Source organism: Onthophagus taurus, chromosome 6 (genome assembly GCF_036711975.1).
Source record: "Onthophagus taurus isolate NC chromosome 6, IU_Otau_3.0, whole genome shotgun sequence".
In the NCBI taxonomy this organism is placed as follows: Eukaryota; Metazoa; Arthropoda; class Insecta; order Coleoptera; family Scarabaeidae; genus Onthophagus; species Onthophagus taurus.
The window spans coordinates 10,567,190-10,586,066 of NC_091971.1; the positions used below are offsets into that span (position 1 = coordinate 10,567,190).

Here is an 18,877-nt window from a genome sequence, read left to right on the forward strand (position 1 = left end):
AATGACGCATTCGGAACATTTCTAGAATGTTCCAATTAGGGTCTCTCTCCTTTTGAAGATGATGATGATGGCACTTTCCTCGTCTACGTTGAGTTTAAACATTTTCGAAGTCTCTCTTCCAAAGTCGAACGGCCGGAACGACGCTAAAAACTCTGACACTGTGTGGTTCTCGTTCTAACCTACTTTTACTTCACGAACGTGACAATGAGACGCTTAAATTCTCTTCTTGCCAGGTAGGAAAGCCCCACAGGTACCAGTCTCCGTCTTCTCGGAAAATAGTTTAACAAATCACGACCTTTCTTTAAATCTTTAACTCTTAAGTAAATTCCTTAACAAGTTAAAATTGTAGGTTTATTTATTTTATTTTGGACAGTTTGGGGAAAGTAGATCAAAAGATTGATGTTAAAAGTCGTTGTATTTAATTAGTATTAATGGTTTTGTATACGATTTTGATAACAAAAAGGAAATGCCTATTTTTTGTTTAATTCTGATGAACGCGTAACATTTCATTTAGAGGATAATTGTTAAATTGTTGGCAATTTCCTCTCTACACAATCTATACTGGAATATTTTAAATGTAAGTGCGAACGTTTTAATTAAGAAAAATCGCTTCAACTTCAACAATAACAATTATTCTTATACAACGATGCGATAAACAAATTAAAAATTACAAAACGGTTAAATTATAAATACAAGGACTTGTAAAGTTACTAAATATATAAGCATTTTTTAAATTAACGTAAGTAGTCGCTATTGTTCCTAAAATTCCAAAAATTAAAACTAATATGCATATAAAAAATTCGATTTTTTCGGTTTTTGATAATTTTATGGATGATTTATAACGATTCATATAAGAAAATCCGTATTTTACGTGAATCTCTTGCAATTTAGACGGATCTTGAATGATATCTTCCATTAATAAATCATCGGATGCGTCACTTTTTAAATGTAACATTTTTATGTAAAAAATCGGGGGAAAAATATAAATTAACGGACCTGTTAAAGTTCCTCCAATAACCGCCATTACAACATCAAATCTTGGCACAGACTCAGCTATAATTACTCCTAAAATTGTTATAAACGATCTTATTATGCACCTATAAAAATTAAAATCTCTTGAAATTCCTAAAGAATTTTCAATTTGTTGGTACAAAGCTGTATTCCCAACAGCTAATGATAAAATTAATTGAAACGCCACTAATAGAGCACATAAATGTAAAAAAATCGTTGGTGGTAATGATTCCAATAAACTTTCTGATATACTCATTCCGAATTTGACACAAATTAATTTATACACTACTCCAAACATCGATAAAGTAATCAAAAAACCCATAATAATAGTTTTTGAAATATTTTTTTGATTATTCATATCCACTTGAATCGTTAAAATCGTTGGATGGATGTCGAATTGAAATGAAATTACTCCATAAGCTAAAGCTACATTTTCCAAAAATGTTAAAGTTAAATCGGAAGGAAAATTTCTTGGAGATTCTTCAATTTTAAGTAAACAAATTATAAGCAACAAAAACACGAGAATAACAATCATCACAGAAGATGCACATAAACACCTACAAAAGAAACAAATTAATCATTACATTTCTAAGAACCTGTTTGTTTCATTGTTTTACTTCATATCTTTCGGACTTCCCAACCATAATATCGGACAAATAAATATACCAATAACAATCATCCAATAACAATAAGACAAATTAAAATCAGAAATTCGTACTCCTAATAATTCCAAGTTTTGTGAAGCTTCAAGTCAAAAATTATTTACTTTTTAATTAATTTTTATTTTGTAATTCTTACCTACGATTATATTTGGTACGCCAGCAGTAAAAATAGTAATATTTAACAATAAACTAACAAATCCAGCAACTTTTGTACCACAAGATAATTCAGCTAAAGCTTTATAAGGGCATCTTTCTTGTATATTATCGTTAATATTTCGAGCAATCATCCAACTTTTTCCCAATAAAATCGCTGTATACATCTGAACTACCACAACAATTAATAATATAATAATCCCATATTCGCCTAAAACAAAAAAAGTTAATACAAATTAATTATAATAAATAAAATAAATTTTACCACAATTTAAAATTGGTTTTGCCAAAGCTACGATGGGAAAAACACCAAAAACGTCGACGATACATATCGCGGCTAAAAATGTCGATAAGCCACTTTTTTTCGGTTCGGGTTTATCTAAAAGTAGAGCTTTTTCGGGTTGAACCATTTGGACGAGGTTGTGAATGGGTTTAAGTGCGATTGTGAACTGGTTTTTTCGACATGTCTTGTTTATAGGTTGGGATGTTGTAAGGTTTCCAAGAGAAATTTATCTTCTAGTTCAACGAGTTCAGTTCAAGCTGGTTGTAACACGATCGTGGATTACATTCTTTTGGTTCTATAACGTAACGTGGAGGGTTAATGATCTTGAATTTAATTGAAAATATCATTTTAAAAAATATATTTAAAATAAACTCAATTTTAAATTTCCAATTAACATGCTATACATAAAATTGCTTGGACGATTTTTAACACATCTTTAAAGTCCCACTTATACCAACCATCCGTAATGATTTCCGAACCTATTGATGTTTCTAAAATAACATAAACAATGAATGAAATATATATGTTAATACTTACAATTGTTTATCTTCAATACGGTGTATCTTGCAGAATGTATCTGTAATGGTTAAGACGGACGTAGACACTTAAGGAAATGTGTACATCGTCTTTAATTTAGAACAGATATGAGTTCAACTCATATTTAATTGTGGGTCGCTAAAAATATCGGATACTAACACAGTAGTACCCAAAGTGGCTAATACGGTTCCCAATTAATCCCTCAATTCAACTGAAACATTGGTCTCGATTGGATCACACTCATTCTGGATGAAAAGTCTAGAAAGTTTCATGCGGAGTACCATAGAGATCTTTATTAAGCTATTTGTATGGAATTTGTATTACAAGATAAATCTGAACACGCCTGGAACTTGAGGTGTAAGTAATAGAGCATATGGACGAGCTGGCTTTCATGGTTAAGGGCAAAGATGCTACACAACTGCTTTGAAAATAATGTTGCTTACGCAGTTCTACGAGTGATCACAAGTTTTAAGGAAGTATAATTAAGCAAAACACCTGATTGGTACCATTTCAGGATAGGCAAAAATTAATGAATCTTTACTTGCAAGTTAATAGCATAGAAATACTTAGTAATGAAGTATTTGGGTGTTTTTAGATAGAAACATGTGTATGTAATGGAGACCACAAAGGAAGCAATTTTGATGTTGTCTTAAAATTAATCACAAGTATGAGAGGCCAGTAATCAAGACACGAAGACCAACAATCATAACAGAAGACACCAAATAAACAAAACACTCGCGATAGCTATTGAGAAAGGTCGGAACTCTACGCAAGAGGAAAGTAAATAATAGAAGAATGCCGAGAGGTGATAAAAGCATGGCAGAGAAGATAGATGGACCGCGATAGCTTACTCAGGTACTAATAGAGCAGAAAGTGTTTAAGAAATACTTGTTTAAAATAACAAAGGCAGAAAACACAAGAAAGGTATTACCAAAATGAGACACAACTAAATACATTTTGTTTCTGCGTAAAAAATTGAGTAGACAAAGAAATGCGGGTATACTGAAATAAAGACAACACGATAGGATTAATGCTTAATATAGAAAACGACTGGAATGCAGTTACGGAATGGTAGAAAGTATCAGGCAGAAACGATCAAGAGTTGTGGAAACATGATTTTTTGCAGACACACGGAAGTAACCCCTTATGGGTCGGTTCCGGGGGAGAAAGGAAATGGTTTAGATGGGACATAATCCAAACAAATGTGTCTGAGTAATACTAAGAAAAAGATACTTAAGCTACGTAGTGTGTAAAGTTCATAATTTTGGCAAATTCACTGCTTTCTCGTCTTCTTTATCGCTGCAGCTATTTTCATGGACACCTTTATTTAAGCAAAAAATAACTTCAGTATGTCGTCCAAATATTTTCGTAAATCTGGTGCTCATTAAATCAGTTAGCAAAAGTTCGTAGTTTTGTAACTAATTACCGTTCTATATCTATTTTACAAATAATGGGAAAAATCTTTTAAAGATTGGTTTACAGCAGGCTATTTTTCCAGATGAAGCCCTGTGTGCGGAGAAACGCGGTTTTTATCCCGGGCGATCTGTGGACACCAACTTGTTAGAATATACCGACTTTCTTTTTTCGACTATTGATAAAAACATCCAAGTAGATGCGATATACACTGACTTTAGCAAAGCTTTTGAGAAAGTGGATCATTGTTTATTACTGTTGAAATTGGAGCGCGTTGGTGTCGCAGGTGTCCTTTTGAGCTGGTTTGCTGCGTACCTCTCCAATCGCACGCAAGTGATTGGGGTTGGTGGATATTCGTCCGATCCTGTTATCATAGCTTCCGGAGTGTCATCTGGGCCCGCTCTTGTTTACGGTGTACTTAGGTGACATCATCAAGTTTTTTCTTACCTCAAGATGTCTTATGTATGCTGACGACATTAAAATATTTTCTCCTGTTGCTGTTGTTTCAGACTGCGTTAACCTTCAGAATGACCTGAGCAGATTTTATGATTTTTGTGAGATTAATAATTTGTCACTTAACATATCAAAGTGTCGGACTGTTACTTTTATGAGAAAAAAGCAGTTCATTAAATTTGATTACCGGTGCGGAACATGCTTACTGGATCGTGTTGATACTATTAAAAACCTGGACATTACTTTAGATAGCAAACTACTCAATACGTTGATGCAGTGGTGGCCACATCTAACAGGATGCTGGGATTTGTAATGCGCCCTTCCGTCGTTTTGCAGCCCTAGACCTATTATTTCTTTATACAATGCTTTCGTTAATAATATTTTATCGTTCGGCAGTACAGTTTGGAAGCCTCAGTATGACGCATACATTAACAGAATAGAGAGGATTCAGATAAGGTTTCTGAAGTATCTCTCGTATAACTTCCTTATACAGATTACCAATCTGTAAATGTATCATATGGTCACACTTCCGCAGCGCAGAACATGCAGTGATGCCTGCTTTCTGTTCAGGTTAATCAGAGGCTAATGTGATTCTTCCTATCTTCTTTCACGCATTGATCTGCATGTTCCCACTCGTCGGCTGTGCTATGACTGTTTTATGCGCCGACTGCTTGGAGAGGACAGTGGACCGCCTTGGGTTGGACATATTCGTCGTCACGCCGCACAAATTCAAACAAATTATTTGTAATGCCGTGCTCGCCCTACCAGTTGTGTGAGTACATTATCTCGTTGCAGCGGCTTAAGTTCTGCCTTGAAATGGATTGATCACATATGTTTAAGGCCATTAATTGATCGATTTTTTATTTTGTGTTCATACAATTATTGTATATAATAGTGGAGTAGCTTTTATGTGGGACTTTGTCCTGTTGCCACCCCCGTCTGTATAAATAAATGAATAAGAGAGCAATGTGCGCTCGCAGTTGAGAAGTGTCTAAAATCTGGCGATTCTGTTATTGACGGTTCAATTCCAACACGTGACACAATTACCAGATGGATATAGAATTTTAAAACGATGATATTTGCAATGAATCCAAGCTTCTGTAGAAAGACTGAGACAAGCAGTAATTGAAAGTCCACAATACTTTGTCTGAAAATGGGCAAAGTTGAGAACATTAAAATGTATTAGAGTCATACTTTTCCTATTCGCCATGATATATCTCTCTATCGCACTAAATTACTTAGTACTTTTGATCAAACTTCCGTATGATTCAACATCCTCCAAAATAAGATATATTGGTTAACTCTTACTGCGGCGATGATACATTTTATTTATCACTTTTTTATGCAAATTCACATCTTCGTTATGTCAGGACAACACACTAAGTTGAGATTCAGTATATTATAATAGAATTAAAATAAATTTTCTAGCATCTTTATATACACGTTTTGCCTTGAAACATTAGGAAACAACTTATCAATTCAGCGGAATGCCTTATGAATATAAAATGAGATTAAATGTTCAGGCACCTCATTAAAATTATTCTCGTGTTTTCTTAATAGTTTCCGCAAGAGTTAAATAGCGGCAGAAAGACGTTAAAACCGGTTTTATGGTGAATTGAACGACGAATTCCTTGATATCCTACTTGTTTCAATTTTATTTGAATTAGATTCTTGATATCTGAAAGGTTTTTTTAAATCAATTTGAATTAGTTGTATTAACTCCTTAAAGAAAATATCTTTAATTTTATTTACTCCATCACATTTTGTAAGGTATATCAGGAAAGGATACGGAAATGTTTATTTTGGCGTTCAGATATTAGGTACCATTAACCTATCAAATTTTATATTTAATTTTTGCATCATTCCAAGTACTTAGAAAGCAGTTTACACGCATACATCATCAAAGGCAAAGTTCAGTTAATTCACTTTTAAACACATTTTTAATCTTCTTTTTCTTGAAGTCTTTTAGTACAATTTTTCTCTTAAGATTATTAAAACAAGGAATACTTTTAGTTTCCATATCCCTAAAAAAGATTATTGAGAGATTATAAAATTGTTGTGGTGAAAATATAAAAATGAAAACAATCTTATAAGATTGTATAAGATTTAATAAAGTCATAGAAACATTACACATTAAAACTATGAAATAAAAATGAGTTGATGTGAAACATACAAATAAACGTAAAATAAAATTAAAGAACACCATAAAAACAAATAATTGTCGCTTTAATACTATACTTTTTGAGAAAAAACTGATGAATAATACGTAAATTCAATAAATCGATATTTACATGTTAATAATACCAAAAAATCTTTAATCTTTTTAACGTGTTCTGTCAGTTGTCTAAAACTTTTTGTATAAAATACATAGTTAAAGATTTTAGAAACTTAAACAATATACACCATACATGTACATTTTGTACAAATCATAATTATGTATAATATTTATATTAATTAATTCGAATCCTTAACAAAATTAAATTAAACGAGACCGTGAAAAGAAAAAAATTAATTAATAGCACAACTACGTTTCTCTTTAATTAAAAATAATGCACATGTTGACGAATAAATATATTTTTCAATTTGTTTCAAATACTTCAAATATAACATCCAAAAAGAAAGGCACTTTGTTCCATGTATAACGTGTTGGAAGACGATTTGGTTAATTGAGGTTTTGTCACAATTATATTTCCTTTTTAATTTGTAGAGATTAAAACAAGTAATTAAATTTTCTATCACAGCAAATTCACGTAATCACGGTCGTTACGTTATAAATTACCAGTTTCTTTTTTAAACGTAAGAAAAGTCTCAGCATTTTTTGATCTTATTGTTTAGTCCGTTTTCATCCGCTTGGAATGTTTTTTCCAATAAAATTGAAAGAAACTGGTATCACATATGTATTGTTGCTGCTGTGTATCGAGCTTCTCCACGTCTCCATCTCCACTGACTTGGACGATACTGAAATTAAAATTATAATAACTAAAATAACATAAAAATGACAATTTTTACCCTAATCAACATTTGTCCACTCGTCGTATGTGGATTTCTGTAAGCATAAACCATCCAAAGAACGATGATTGTGGAGATACAAACAAAAGCAACAAATAGTATCGAAATACTACCCATCGAATTATTTTGGGACTTTGCGTTAATTGGTCGTAATCCGAGCATATCATTTAACGCTTCTTGGTGTCCGTTGTTTATGTTGATTCCGTGGTCATCATCGTCATCGGTTGTATATAATGATTCGCAAGATAATGCAGAAAATATTTGTTTTTTGTCACAACCTTTTTGGAGCCATTCGTGGCGGTAACGATCGACACCACTTGAACATCTCGATGTTGCAAGGCACCAAGTACACTAAATACCAAAAAAAATACTACAAAAATATCCACTAGATATTAATACATACTTTAAAGTTTGTATCATCATTCGCAAAACAAGATTTACAATCCCTTTTCTGCTGACAGGTTGGAAGTGCAGTAAGATAAATAACAGTAGAATTCTTTATATCCTCTTTAGCAAAACTAACTTTGTGGTATTCAAAAATAGTTTTTCTATGAACATCTAAAAAAAAATTACACTCCAATATTATAAAATTAAATTTGTTGCTTAATTTTTTCTTACAATGTTCGGCATTATCAATAATATAAGCATCCGAAAGCCCAATTGTAACTGGATGATAAACATCTTGAATCGATTTAATAATCTCGGGAACGTTTAAATACGAAAAAACGATATCGCCGTTCTTATGCAATGTTGCTTGAAACGTAAATTTATCGTCTTTCGGGTTATCCTGCAAACGAACGTTTTCCCATTGCACTGTAAAACTCGTGCCGTTATCCAAAATTTTAATATAACTGTCGTTTGAGAGACTCGTGTCGAAATTAGCCATCAGTGGGGCGATGTATTGAGTAGCCGCTAACCACGAATGAACGTAATCTCCCGTATAAATAAAACCTCCCGTGGCTACGGTTACATTGCGAATCATATGACCGTAAAAAGGAAAATCAAAGTTTAATTTTACCGTCTAAAAATATTATACAATCAATTTAAATAAGCAAAAAAACTTTGTTAATACACTTACTGCTGCTCTTCGATGTGACGTTGATAAAAGACTGTGAATTATCGCTTTATCATTATCAAAATTAACCCAATATTTACCAATATGAGGAAAAGTAGTAAAGGTGCTATTATAATAAATATGAGTATCCGATTTATTTACAGAATAATTTCCGTCTTTGACATTATGCTCAAAATATTTCGTTAAATTATCAAAATTTTCGAAATGATCGCAATCATCATCGTAATCAGGTAAAGAAAGACTATTTTTGGTCACATTTAAATTCCCCATTACCTTAGTCAGCATGGGTTTTGTGGCGTTCGCCCATAAAGTACCAGTTCCATTTTCCCCCAAATTCTTTTTCACCGTCAAAGGCGGAGCTTCGGTATTTATCATCGGTATTTGTTTCTTATTGTTTTTCTTTTCTGAAACGTAAACCTTCTTCGTAGTGTTATTGTTTGTTGGAATTCCTGGCTGAAGAGTAGTTCCATTATTCACCTCCCTCCTTTGAATATTATGATTAATTTCCGGTTGATTAATTAATTGAAAATCTATCAGTTCTTTGTGCTTTGGAATGGAGTTATCGGAGGTATAAAAATAAATGTCTGAAAATACAAAAAAGAAACAAATTTTAATTCTTCGAGAAACCGAACTGACCTTGAATAACGAATGTAAATAGTCTAGTTACACTTGTATAGTATCACAAATGTGCGTTTAGCATTATGCAGATTTTAATAGACGACGACGCACACAGTTTCATGATCGTATATTACAAATACAGTCTGTTGGACTTTGAATCCGGTCTCTATAAAGCGAAACACACGGCAAAACAATTGGAACGGATTCAATTACTACCTTTCTTTTTACTTTATTATTATCTGCGCCGTTATGTATATTACTTATCTTGAATTGTATCAATATAGGATTGTTTAGGCTACTCAATGTTTTTAATCAGCTATAATAAACGTTGGTTATACAATTTGTATATAAGGTTAAATAATAAGAGGTCAACGACTGAAGTAAATCGTGAATATGAAATGAATGAATACACTAATTCCTTTGTGATTTATGAACCAACATAGTTTACTTTTATAACAAAATTCTTTGAATTATATTATCAGCAACGCTTTTTATCAATGTTTTGCTAAATATTATTTTATTATCACTTCCAGGAAATTCATTTTAATATAAATATATAGAAGCATATAAACAAATTTAACTTAATTTTATCTATTGAAATAATTTTTTTGGCAAATAAAAGATAAACCATATTAAAATATATTATTGAATCTACCGTTTTCGAGAACTACAGGTATTTATTACCATCTTTAAATTACCAATCAAAAACCCTGTTATCTTAAAAGGTGTTGCAATAAAACTTTGGAAGTCAATAAAGATGGTATCTCAAAGCGAGGTGAAATTGATTTACTCTCTATGTCTCCGTTGATTTATTGGTCTCTTGGAGAAAGTTAATTTGGCGAAAAGTTTAAACCATACCTTGTTGCGCACTACGGGAGCTATTTCTTCTCTACCAGTGCGTAGACTAACTTTAGACTACACATTTTTAAAGACGAAGAAGTAAATTTTTCTCGACCCCCTCTAGGCTATGTCTCCCCAGGGAGTCTGAGGAGTTCTAAGGGATTCCGTGCTACTATTATATTAAATAGGATCATTGTTTCCACCCAGCTTATTATGAAATGAAAATAATAAAATTGCCAACAAAATAAAACACGAAATCCTGAAGACTATATCTGCAGAGAGCATACCATACCTACAGACTACGTAACAATCGACTGTATAATGGAAATTGTAGCTAAAAACTGTATACAATGTAGACTACAGATAGCATACTCCCAACTATAGCTACAGACCATAATCGAAAGCTACAAATTATTAAAAAATTGCAAGTCATACACATAAATTGTACAGCGCAGCAGGAAACTAGAAATTATAGTTGGAAACTGAACATTGTACTTTGCTTCATAAGTTGTGTATCGCAAACTATACTTGTAGGTCGCATTCCCAAGTATTTGTGCATAATTTAAAGCATAGCAGCCAATCATAAACTGCGAATTGTAATTATAGCCGACAAACTATACCTGTAGGGTGCATTCTCAAGTATTCTTGCATATTTTAAAGCATAGCAGCCGACACAGACTACGAATTGTAACTGTATTCGAGACATTATAGCTGCAGCCTGCATTTCCAAGTATTCTTGCACAATTTAATGGATATTAGCTGATCACACTACGAATTTTAATTATAGGCGGCAAACTATGGCAATAGGCTTCAATCCCAAGTACGAATACTTAATTTAAAGAACAACAGCCAATCACAGACTACGAACTGTAACTTTAAGGCGACAAAGTATAGCTGCAGGCTGCACTTAACTAAATAGATTAAAAGGAGCTTATAGAACGACATTTATTGATACACAAACCGTTGTTACTGGAAGGTTTCAAACGGGCATGGAAGTGGAAAAAAAACTTGATATGCTATTTCAAAAGTGGAAATGAAAAAAATAATAAAATTGCTGAGAAGTAAACCGAAACAAATTTGAGACATTACATTGGCATATCACGGTTGTGAAGTTAGCCATAGATTCTAGCCATAGATTTAAAAATCGAAAAATGACCGATTTTTACAACTCGAAACGCAAATTAAAATTCATATTTGAGTTTAGCACTCTTAGAATAACCCGTATACAAAAATTTACGGGGGGGTGTTTTCATTTAAGGGAGTAAAAAATCCCAAAGTTGTGAACATCGCGTGCGCGCGTATACTGTTCGACCAAAATCGAAAAATGACTAATTTCTGCAACTCGAAACGCAAATTAAAATTCATATTTGTGTTTAGCGGTCTTAGAACAACCCGTATACAAAAATTTACGGGGGGGTGTTTTCATTTAAGGGAGAAAAAAATCCCAAAGTTGTGAACATTGCGTGCGCGCGTATACTGTTCGACCAAAATCGAAAAATGACTAATTTCTGCAACTCGAAACGCAAATTAAAATTCATATTTGTGTTTAGCGGTCTTAGAACAACCCGTATACAAAAATTTACGGGGGGGTGTTTTCATTTAAGGGAGAAAAAAAATCCCAAAGTTGTGAACATTGCGTGCGCGCGTATACTGTTCGACCAAAATCGAAAAATGACTAATTTCTGCAACTCGAAACGCAAATTAAAATTCATATTTGTGTTTAGCGGTCTTAGAACAACCCGTATACAAAAATTTACGGGGGGGTGTTTTCATTTAAGGGAGAAAAAAAATCCCAAAGTTGTGAACATTGCGTGCGCGCGTATACTGTTCGACCAAAATCGAAAAATGACTAATTTCTGCAACTCGAAACGCAAATTAAAATTCATATTTGTGTTTAACGGTCTTAGAATAACCCGTATACAAAAATTTACGGGGGGGTGTTTTCATTTAAGGGAGTAAAAAAATCCCAAAGTTGTGAACATTGCGTGCGCGCGTATACTGTTCGACCAAAATCGAAAAATGACTAATTTCTGCAACTCGAAACGCAAATTAAAATTCATATTTGTGTTTAGCGGTCTTAGAACAACCCGTATACAAAAATTTACGGGGGGGTGTTTTCATTTAAGGGAGAAAAAAAATCCCAAAGTTGTGAACATTGCGTGCGCGCGTATACTGTTCGACCAAAATCGAAAAATGACTAATTTCTGCAACTCGAAACGCAAATTAAAATTAATATTTGAGTTTAGCGGTCTTAGAGTAACCCGTATACAAATATTTACGGGGGGGTGTTTTCATCTAAGGGAGTAAAAAAATCACAAAGTTCTGAACATCGCGTGCGCGCTTGGAAATTCAGAGTTTTTGATTATTAGGTTGAAAATATGTAAGAACGGATGTGAGAGTGTAGGGGCGCAATCGTTGACTAAAAATGTAGGAATCTCATCTGGGCCAATTGTAGCCTTTGTCTTGAATTTTTTGAAAGATTCAACCATTTCGTCGTAACTGACTTCGGAGATACCAAAGGTGACAGAATTAGTATCATAAACAGCGTGATCGTTACCAGTAGGTTACCAAATGATGCAGGACAGTACATAGCCTCAAAATGATCGACAAATAAGTTAACTACTGTTGGCAAATCGGACACACTTAAGAGAGCCTGGAGATCTTATATTATTTCTGCTTATATTAACAAAACGCCAAACGTTTTTTGGTTCTTTTCTTATGTCCCTCAGAGATTTGACATAAACTTGTGCGATGATATCTGCAATGAGTTTTTCTATACAATTTATGGTGGTGTTTTTTTAATCTAAGCATTCTTATTAGGTTAATTGAATGCAATACAGGATATTTCGAGCTTGCATGCTTGCCCTCAGATTTAAGTACGTGAGCGTCCAGGTCGTTGTATAATGCTTCATAAAAAACATTACAGTATTGTTCAACCGATGATAACGTAAATAGATGAGTCCAGTCGATGTTAAGCAGTACCTCGTACATGTCAGGCAGATAAGATAACATCTCGAGCTATCAAATGTGTAGGCACCGTTACCGAAATAGTAAGTAGTAATGCCGATTGGTAATTATCTTCTCGTACCAATGTAAAGTCTCACTGTTTAATTTGAAACTCAAGTTTGAGGAAGCAAGTATCAAATCAAGAGTTCTATCAATGATATTCATTACATTATTTAATTGCAGAAAGTCATTATTACTGCAATATTAAAATCACCCATGACTATGGTATCCAAAGACATATCCAACATTGATTCAATGTAATCGAAGGTGTAACTATACATACATTCCTCCAGGTGTAGCAGATGGGAAATAGCAGACAACAATGTTAAAGGCCGATTTCGTCTTTTTAAAGTCAATCCGTACAGCTTTCAAGTCAATTGATTCAATAGGACAGGAGGCAATCATGATATTCGAAGTAGCAACTCCGGAATTAACAGCCAGTAACATCTCTCCACCCTTATGGAAAGATCGATCACATCTAAAAACGTCATACCTGTCTGGAAAGATCTCGTAGTCTAGGACGCTCTTCTTGACCCAAGTTTCACTGAGAGCAATAATATCAAAGTCTGATGCATCGACCAAAGTAAAAAATTTGTTTTGATAGTATATGTTGTACTCTTTCCGTTGGGAAGTTACTAGTTTTTCTTAACAATTCTCGGACATCCATTAATGAACTGTATTCTTAAATCATTTTCACCGTATTCAAAATCCGCATCTAACAAAGGAAATGAACAATCAAAGAAAATTTTGCGTAAACTTGTGGATGGGGCTCATTGGAAATAATTTAATTGGTCCTTATTTTTTGCCGGATGGTTTAACTAGCGCAGCATACAATGAATTTTTACATAACAATTTAATAGGCCTGCTTGACCATGTACCTTTAGAAAACAGATGTAATGTGGCTTTCCAGATGAATGCCTTGCACACTATTCCCAAAATGTTGAAAATTCATTAAATGAAATGTTTCCTAATGGTTGGATTGGGAGAGGAGATCTAATTCCATAGCCTGCAAGGAGTCTTGATTTGACGCCCCTTGATTTTTATGTGTGGGGCCACATGAAAGAACATACACCTAACATACACCCTATGTTTACACAAGTCAACTCTAAGGATGAATTAATAGAAAAAATCAAAAACGAAGCATATGTTTTAAAAACGTTAATTACAATTACCTACCCCCCCATAAATTTTTGTATAGGGGTTATTCTAAGACCGCTAAACTCAAATATGAATTTTAATTTGCGTTTCGAGTTGCAGAAATTGGTCATTTTTCGATTTTTGTCGAACAGTACACGCGCGCAAGCGTTGTTCATAACTTTGGGATTTTTTTACGCCCTTAAATGAAAACACCCCCCCGTAAATTTTTCTGTAGGGGTCGTTTTAAGAGTGCTAAACTCGAATATGAATTTTAATTTGCGTTTCGAGTTGCAGAAATTGGTCATTTTTCAATTTTTGTCGAACAGTACACGCGCGCACGCGTTGTTCATAACTTTGGGATTTTTTTACGCCCTTAAATGAAAACACCCCCCCGTAAATTTTTCTGTAGGGGTTGTTTTAAGAGTGCTAAACTCGAATATGAATTTTAATTTGCGTTTCGAGTTGCAGAAATTGGTCATTTTTCGATTTTTGTCGAACAGTACACGCGCGCACGCGTTGTTCATAACTTTGGGATTTTTTTACGCCCTTAAATGAAAACACCCCCCCGTAAATTTTTCTGTAGGGGTTGTTCTAAGAGTGCTAAACTGGAATATGAATTTTAATTTGCGTTTCGAGTTGCAGAAATTGGTCATTTTTCGATTTTTGTCGAACAGTACACGCGCGCACGCGTTGTTCATAACTTTGGGATTTTTTTACGCCCTTAAATGAAAACACCCCCCCGTAAATTTTTCTGTAGGGGTTGTTCTAAGAGTGCTAAACTCGAATATGAATTTTAATTTGCGTTTCGAGTTGCAGAAATTGGTCATTTTTCGATTTTTGTCGAACAGTACACGCGCGCACGCGTTGTTCATAACTTTGGGATTTTTTTACGCCCTTAAATGAAAACACCCCCCCGTAAATTTTTCTGTAGGGGTTGTTTTAAGAGTGCTAAACTCGAATATGAATTTTAATTTGCGTTTCGAGTTGCAGAAATTGGTCATTTTTCGATTTTTGTCGAACAGTACACGCGCGCACGCGTTGTTCATAACTTTGGGATTTTTTTACGCCCTTAAATGAAAACACCCCCCCGTAAATTTTTCTGTAGGGGTTGTTCTAAGAGTGCTAAACTCGAATATGAATTTTAATTTGCGTTTCGAGTTGCAGAAATTGGTCATTTTTCGATTTTTGTCGAACAGTACACGCGCGCACGCGTTGTTCATAACTTTGGGATTTTTTTACGCCCTTAAATGAAAACACCCCCCCGTAAATTTTCCTATAGGGGTTGTTCTAAGAGTGCTAAACTCGAATATGAATTTTAATTTGCGTTTGGAGTTGCAGAAATCGACTTTAAAATCTATGGCTAGAATCTATGGCTAACTTCACAACCGTTGGCATATCAGGTATTCAGAAACATTTTAGTTTCTTCCCTATGTTAGAAATAAGGCTCTACATTCTAAAGAATAAAATTTTTTTTTCGAGACTGACATCTGCTGACTGTCATAGTACCGATGGTAGATGAGTGGACACCAAATCGATTGCAAAGATGAAGAACCACTGATGAATAGGAAACCACAAGGCTTTTAGTTCTAAGTTTACTTGAGGGAATCGAAGATAGTACACCAACTGTGCTTCTAAGAAGTGATCGAGCTACGAAACCTGGATAACTGCACAACACTTATAGCAATAAAAATCTTTCATGTTAAATCTTTTTCGAATGATTCTAGTTCTAGGTCTTATGTTAGTTCTGGTTTTACACTAGCACTATCACAGACCTAGAACTAGAAACATTCATTAATTCTAGTTTTAGTTCAATAAAAATATGCAACATAGTGATATGTTAACTAATGCTACCTACCACTATCAGTAGAACTAACACTAGACCGAGAACTATAAACTTTCGGATTTAGCAGCACGTCTCTCAAGACGGTTAAACCCGAACGATTCTAGTTCTAGGTCTTGTGTTAATTCTAGTGACAGTGTAAAACTAGAACTAACACTAGACCTAGAACTAGAACGTTTAGGGTTACGGCTAAGGCACGGCTAAACCCAAATGATTCTAGTTCTAGGTCTAGTGTTAGCTCTAATTTGAGTTGTTATTAGTGCTAGTGTTATTCAAAACCTTTTAAGGAACCTGTAAAAGGTTTTGGTAAAGGACACCTGTATACTTATATCTCATTACCATTACATCTAATTATAAAACCACTTATTTTGAATGCAATGGGTTCCCTCATCAGTACAAAATTATATACAAAATTACAACAATATTAGTTAAAAATTTCTAATTAGAAACTCACACTTGACCCCAATCAAACAAAGCAAACCTTAATTTTCGCTTATAACACAAATAATTATCTTAAATTGGTTTGAATTGGGTTCAACTCAATTTCTAGATGTTTCTTTTTAACTCAATCTTTTAATTTCAAAAATTGACTGGATACCGACTTTTAAGGAAGTAAAGAATATAATATTTTATTATTCAATTTTTTAGATAGTTTTATTTTTAGAATCACGTTTTGATTGTAAACTTTTGTAATTTCATAGTAACAGCAAACGAACCGTTTCGTTATTCGTCACACGTCTTGCTTGGGATAACAGTTTCCTACCAAGAGGAAGTCGTGTTCCTATATCGGAAGACAATGGGATGCCTTATGTTCCATGTCCAACTAATTTAACTATCATGGTTCTTCTTTTTATGGTTCAGGAAATAAATAAACAGTGAAGTTTTTAGTAAATTAATCAATAATACAAAATCATTGTTCATGGAAGCTATAAAATATGAAGACAACAAAATGTAAATGACGAACAAGTTTTCCTACACTTAGAAATTAGCGCGCAAACCTGTTTGTAGGTATAAAAATAAAGTGGATTCTCACGAGGAGGTTTTTTTAAGCATTTCGTGCCCATATACTCTAAATAAAACAAAAATATTCTGTAAATAGCCCAAGAATTTTAAACGCAAACTCCGTCTATCTTTATAACTCATAACTTTCAATTGCGATTTCTTTTAAAACGACAAGAGATATCTTTCGAGTTCTCCTACAACCAAAAAATAACTTTCTATCCACTTTCCTACTTTTAAAAATCTTTTCTTTTACTCTAAAATGTTAAATTTAACGTTCTTACATCTACGCAAGTTACTATTTCATCATTTAAAGTAATAATTTGGTTAAAAAAAGTTAATAAACAACTAAAGACTGAGTGCAACGCACCTTCCTCCTCTTCCTACGTGAAATTTCTGCGACATTTCAACCGAATTTTAATAACATTTTTGAATTATAACGACATATTTCATATTTAATTTTAAGTTTTTACTTACCTTTCGCTAAATACGATTGCAATAATGATAAAATAACCAAAGAATACACTAAGAATATTCTCTCGTAACACACACTTTTCGCCATTTTTGTTTGTTTGATTACTAACTTCGTCGGAATCCAAATACCTACTGATCCGTTGTGACGTTTGTCGCTGTCACAAACATTCTTTTACTCCGCCCGTTTTAGAACGTACCCTAAATCATAGATTTACAAAATATAAATGTTGACGTTTATTATGATTTTAACATGTTAATTTGAATTAATTTAATTATAAATGTTGATTTTGTTGTTAAATTATAACATTTTTAATTCTTTAAGCATTAAAGATATTAAAATTATTTGTTATTTCAATGCTTGAAAGGTCGTTGGACAAACGTCAAAATTATATGAATGGTTACCAACAGCTGCAGATCGCAATCTTGCGACAACCAGAAATGAAAATTATCAATTAAAACGATCTGTCTGAGTGTAAAAAAAATAATTTTTAAAAAATGTAGATAAATATCTCATCCAACGATGATTACACCTTTCGATGATTTCGTTTACCTGGTAAACAACGTTTTATTAGGAGAGGAACCAGTACGTTTTTGTAAAAAATATATTTTCAGTCAATTAATCACTTTTTAACATTTTAGACTATTGAAGACTTCATCCTATTAATAGGGACAATTGTGGCATTTGTAGCGTTTGTGCTATGGTGTTGCTTTCCGGTTGTCCCGAAAGAAACCCAAGTACCCATTCACTATGAGGGTAAAGATTACCACATTAAATACAACCAGAGGAAATTAGATTATTGCTCTACTTAGGTGATTCTCTAGATATCTCCAATTTTATTCTTATGATATTAAACTGTTGTTAGTTTTTATTTAATATATTTTAATAATAACTTGCTTGATACAGTAATGTATTAGTAACGGTTAGGAAAGATTCATTGGGTTGTACCATGTGGCAAAATATTTGTGAACTCTTTAAATGTGTAACTTTTAGACTGAATTCCTCTAGTCAAATGTAAATTAGATTTTTACGTTTTTGGGTCAATTAAAATTGAAATAAAAAATAAAAGGGAAAAATGTGTCTGCTTAATGAGACCAGTTTTTTCAAGAATTTTTCGATTGGAAAAAGATTAATAAGAAAATGTATTATGTATTAATAATGTTAAGTCTAAAAAAATGTAATTAATTTTGTAATTTGTTTCTTATAAAATAAAATATTTATATAAAACATTGCTTTTATGTATAATTTTTACAACAATAATAATTTTATATGTATCATGAAAATGTTTGATTGTTGCTTTGAGATGCAGGTTTAAAAACTGATTTGTTGAGTCAATTAATTAATTAATTTGCAAAAAAACTATTATTGT

General features: G+C 33.1%; 2 protein-coding genes across 2 annotated transcripts; both read right to left on the bottom strand.

The window, feature by feature from the left end:
- Positions 1 to 396: 396 nt before the first annotated feature.
- Positions 397 to 5,937, bottom strand: LOC111424392 (uncharacterized). The gene is made up of 4 exons (XM_023057901.2): positions 2,092 to 5,937; positions 1,810 to 2,037; positions 1,629 to 1,755; positions 397 to 1,568 (listed from the first exon to the last, which is right to left on the bottom strand). The coding sequence occupies exons 1-4, from the start codon at positions 2,234 to 2,236 to the stop codon at positions 668 to 670; spliced, it is 1,401 nt and encodes a 466-aa protein (XP_022913669.1). The 5' UTR covers positions 2,237 to 5,937; the 3' UTR covers positions 397 to 667.
- Positions 5,938 to 7,068: 1,131 nt separating this feature from the next.
- LOC111424288 (lethal (1) G0289) lies at positions 7,069 to 17,648 on the bottom strand. The gene is made up of 6 exons (XM_023057788.2): positions 17,514 to 17,648; positions 8,600 to 9,180; positions 8,140 to 8,542; positions 7,925 to 8,079; positions 7,522 to 7,872; positions 7,069 to 7,470 (listed from the first exon to the last, which is right to left on the bottom strand). Exons 1-6 carry the CDS (start codon positions 17,596 to 17,598, stop codon positions 7,402 to 7,404), a joined length of 1,644 nt encoding a protein of 547 aa, XP_022913556.1. The 5' UTR covers positions 17,599 to 17,648; the 3' UTR covers positions 7,069 to 7,401.
- Positions 17,649 to 18,877: the final 1,229 nt, after the last annotated feature.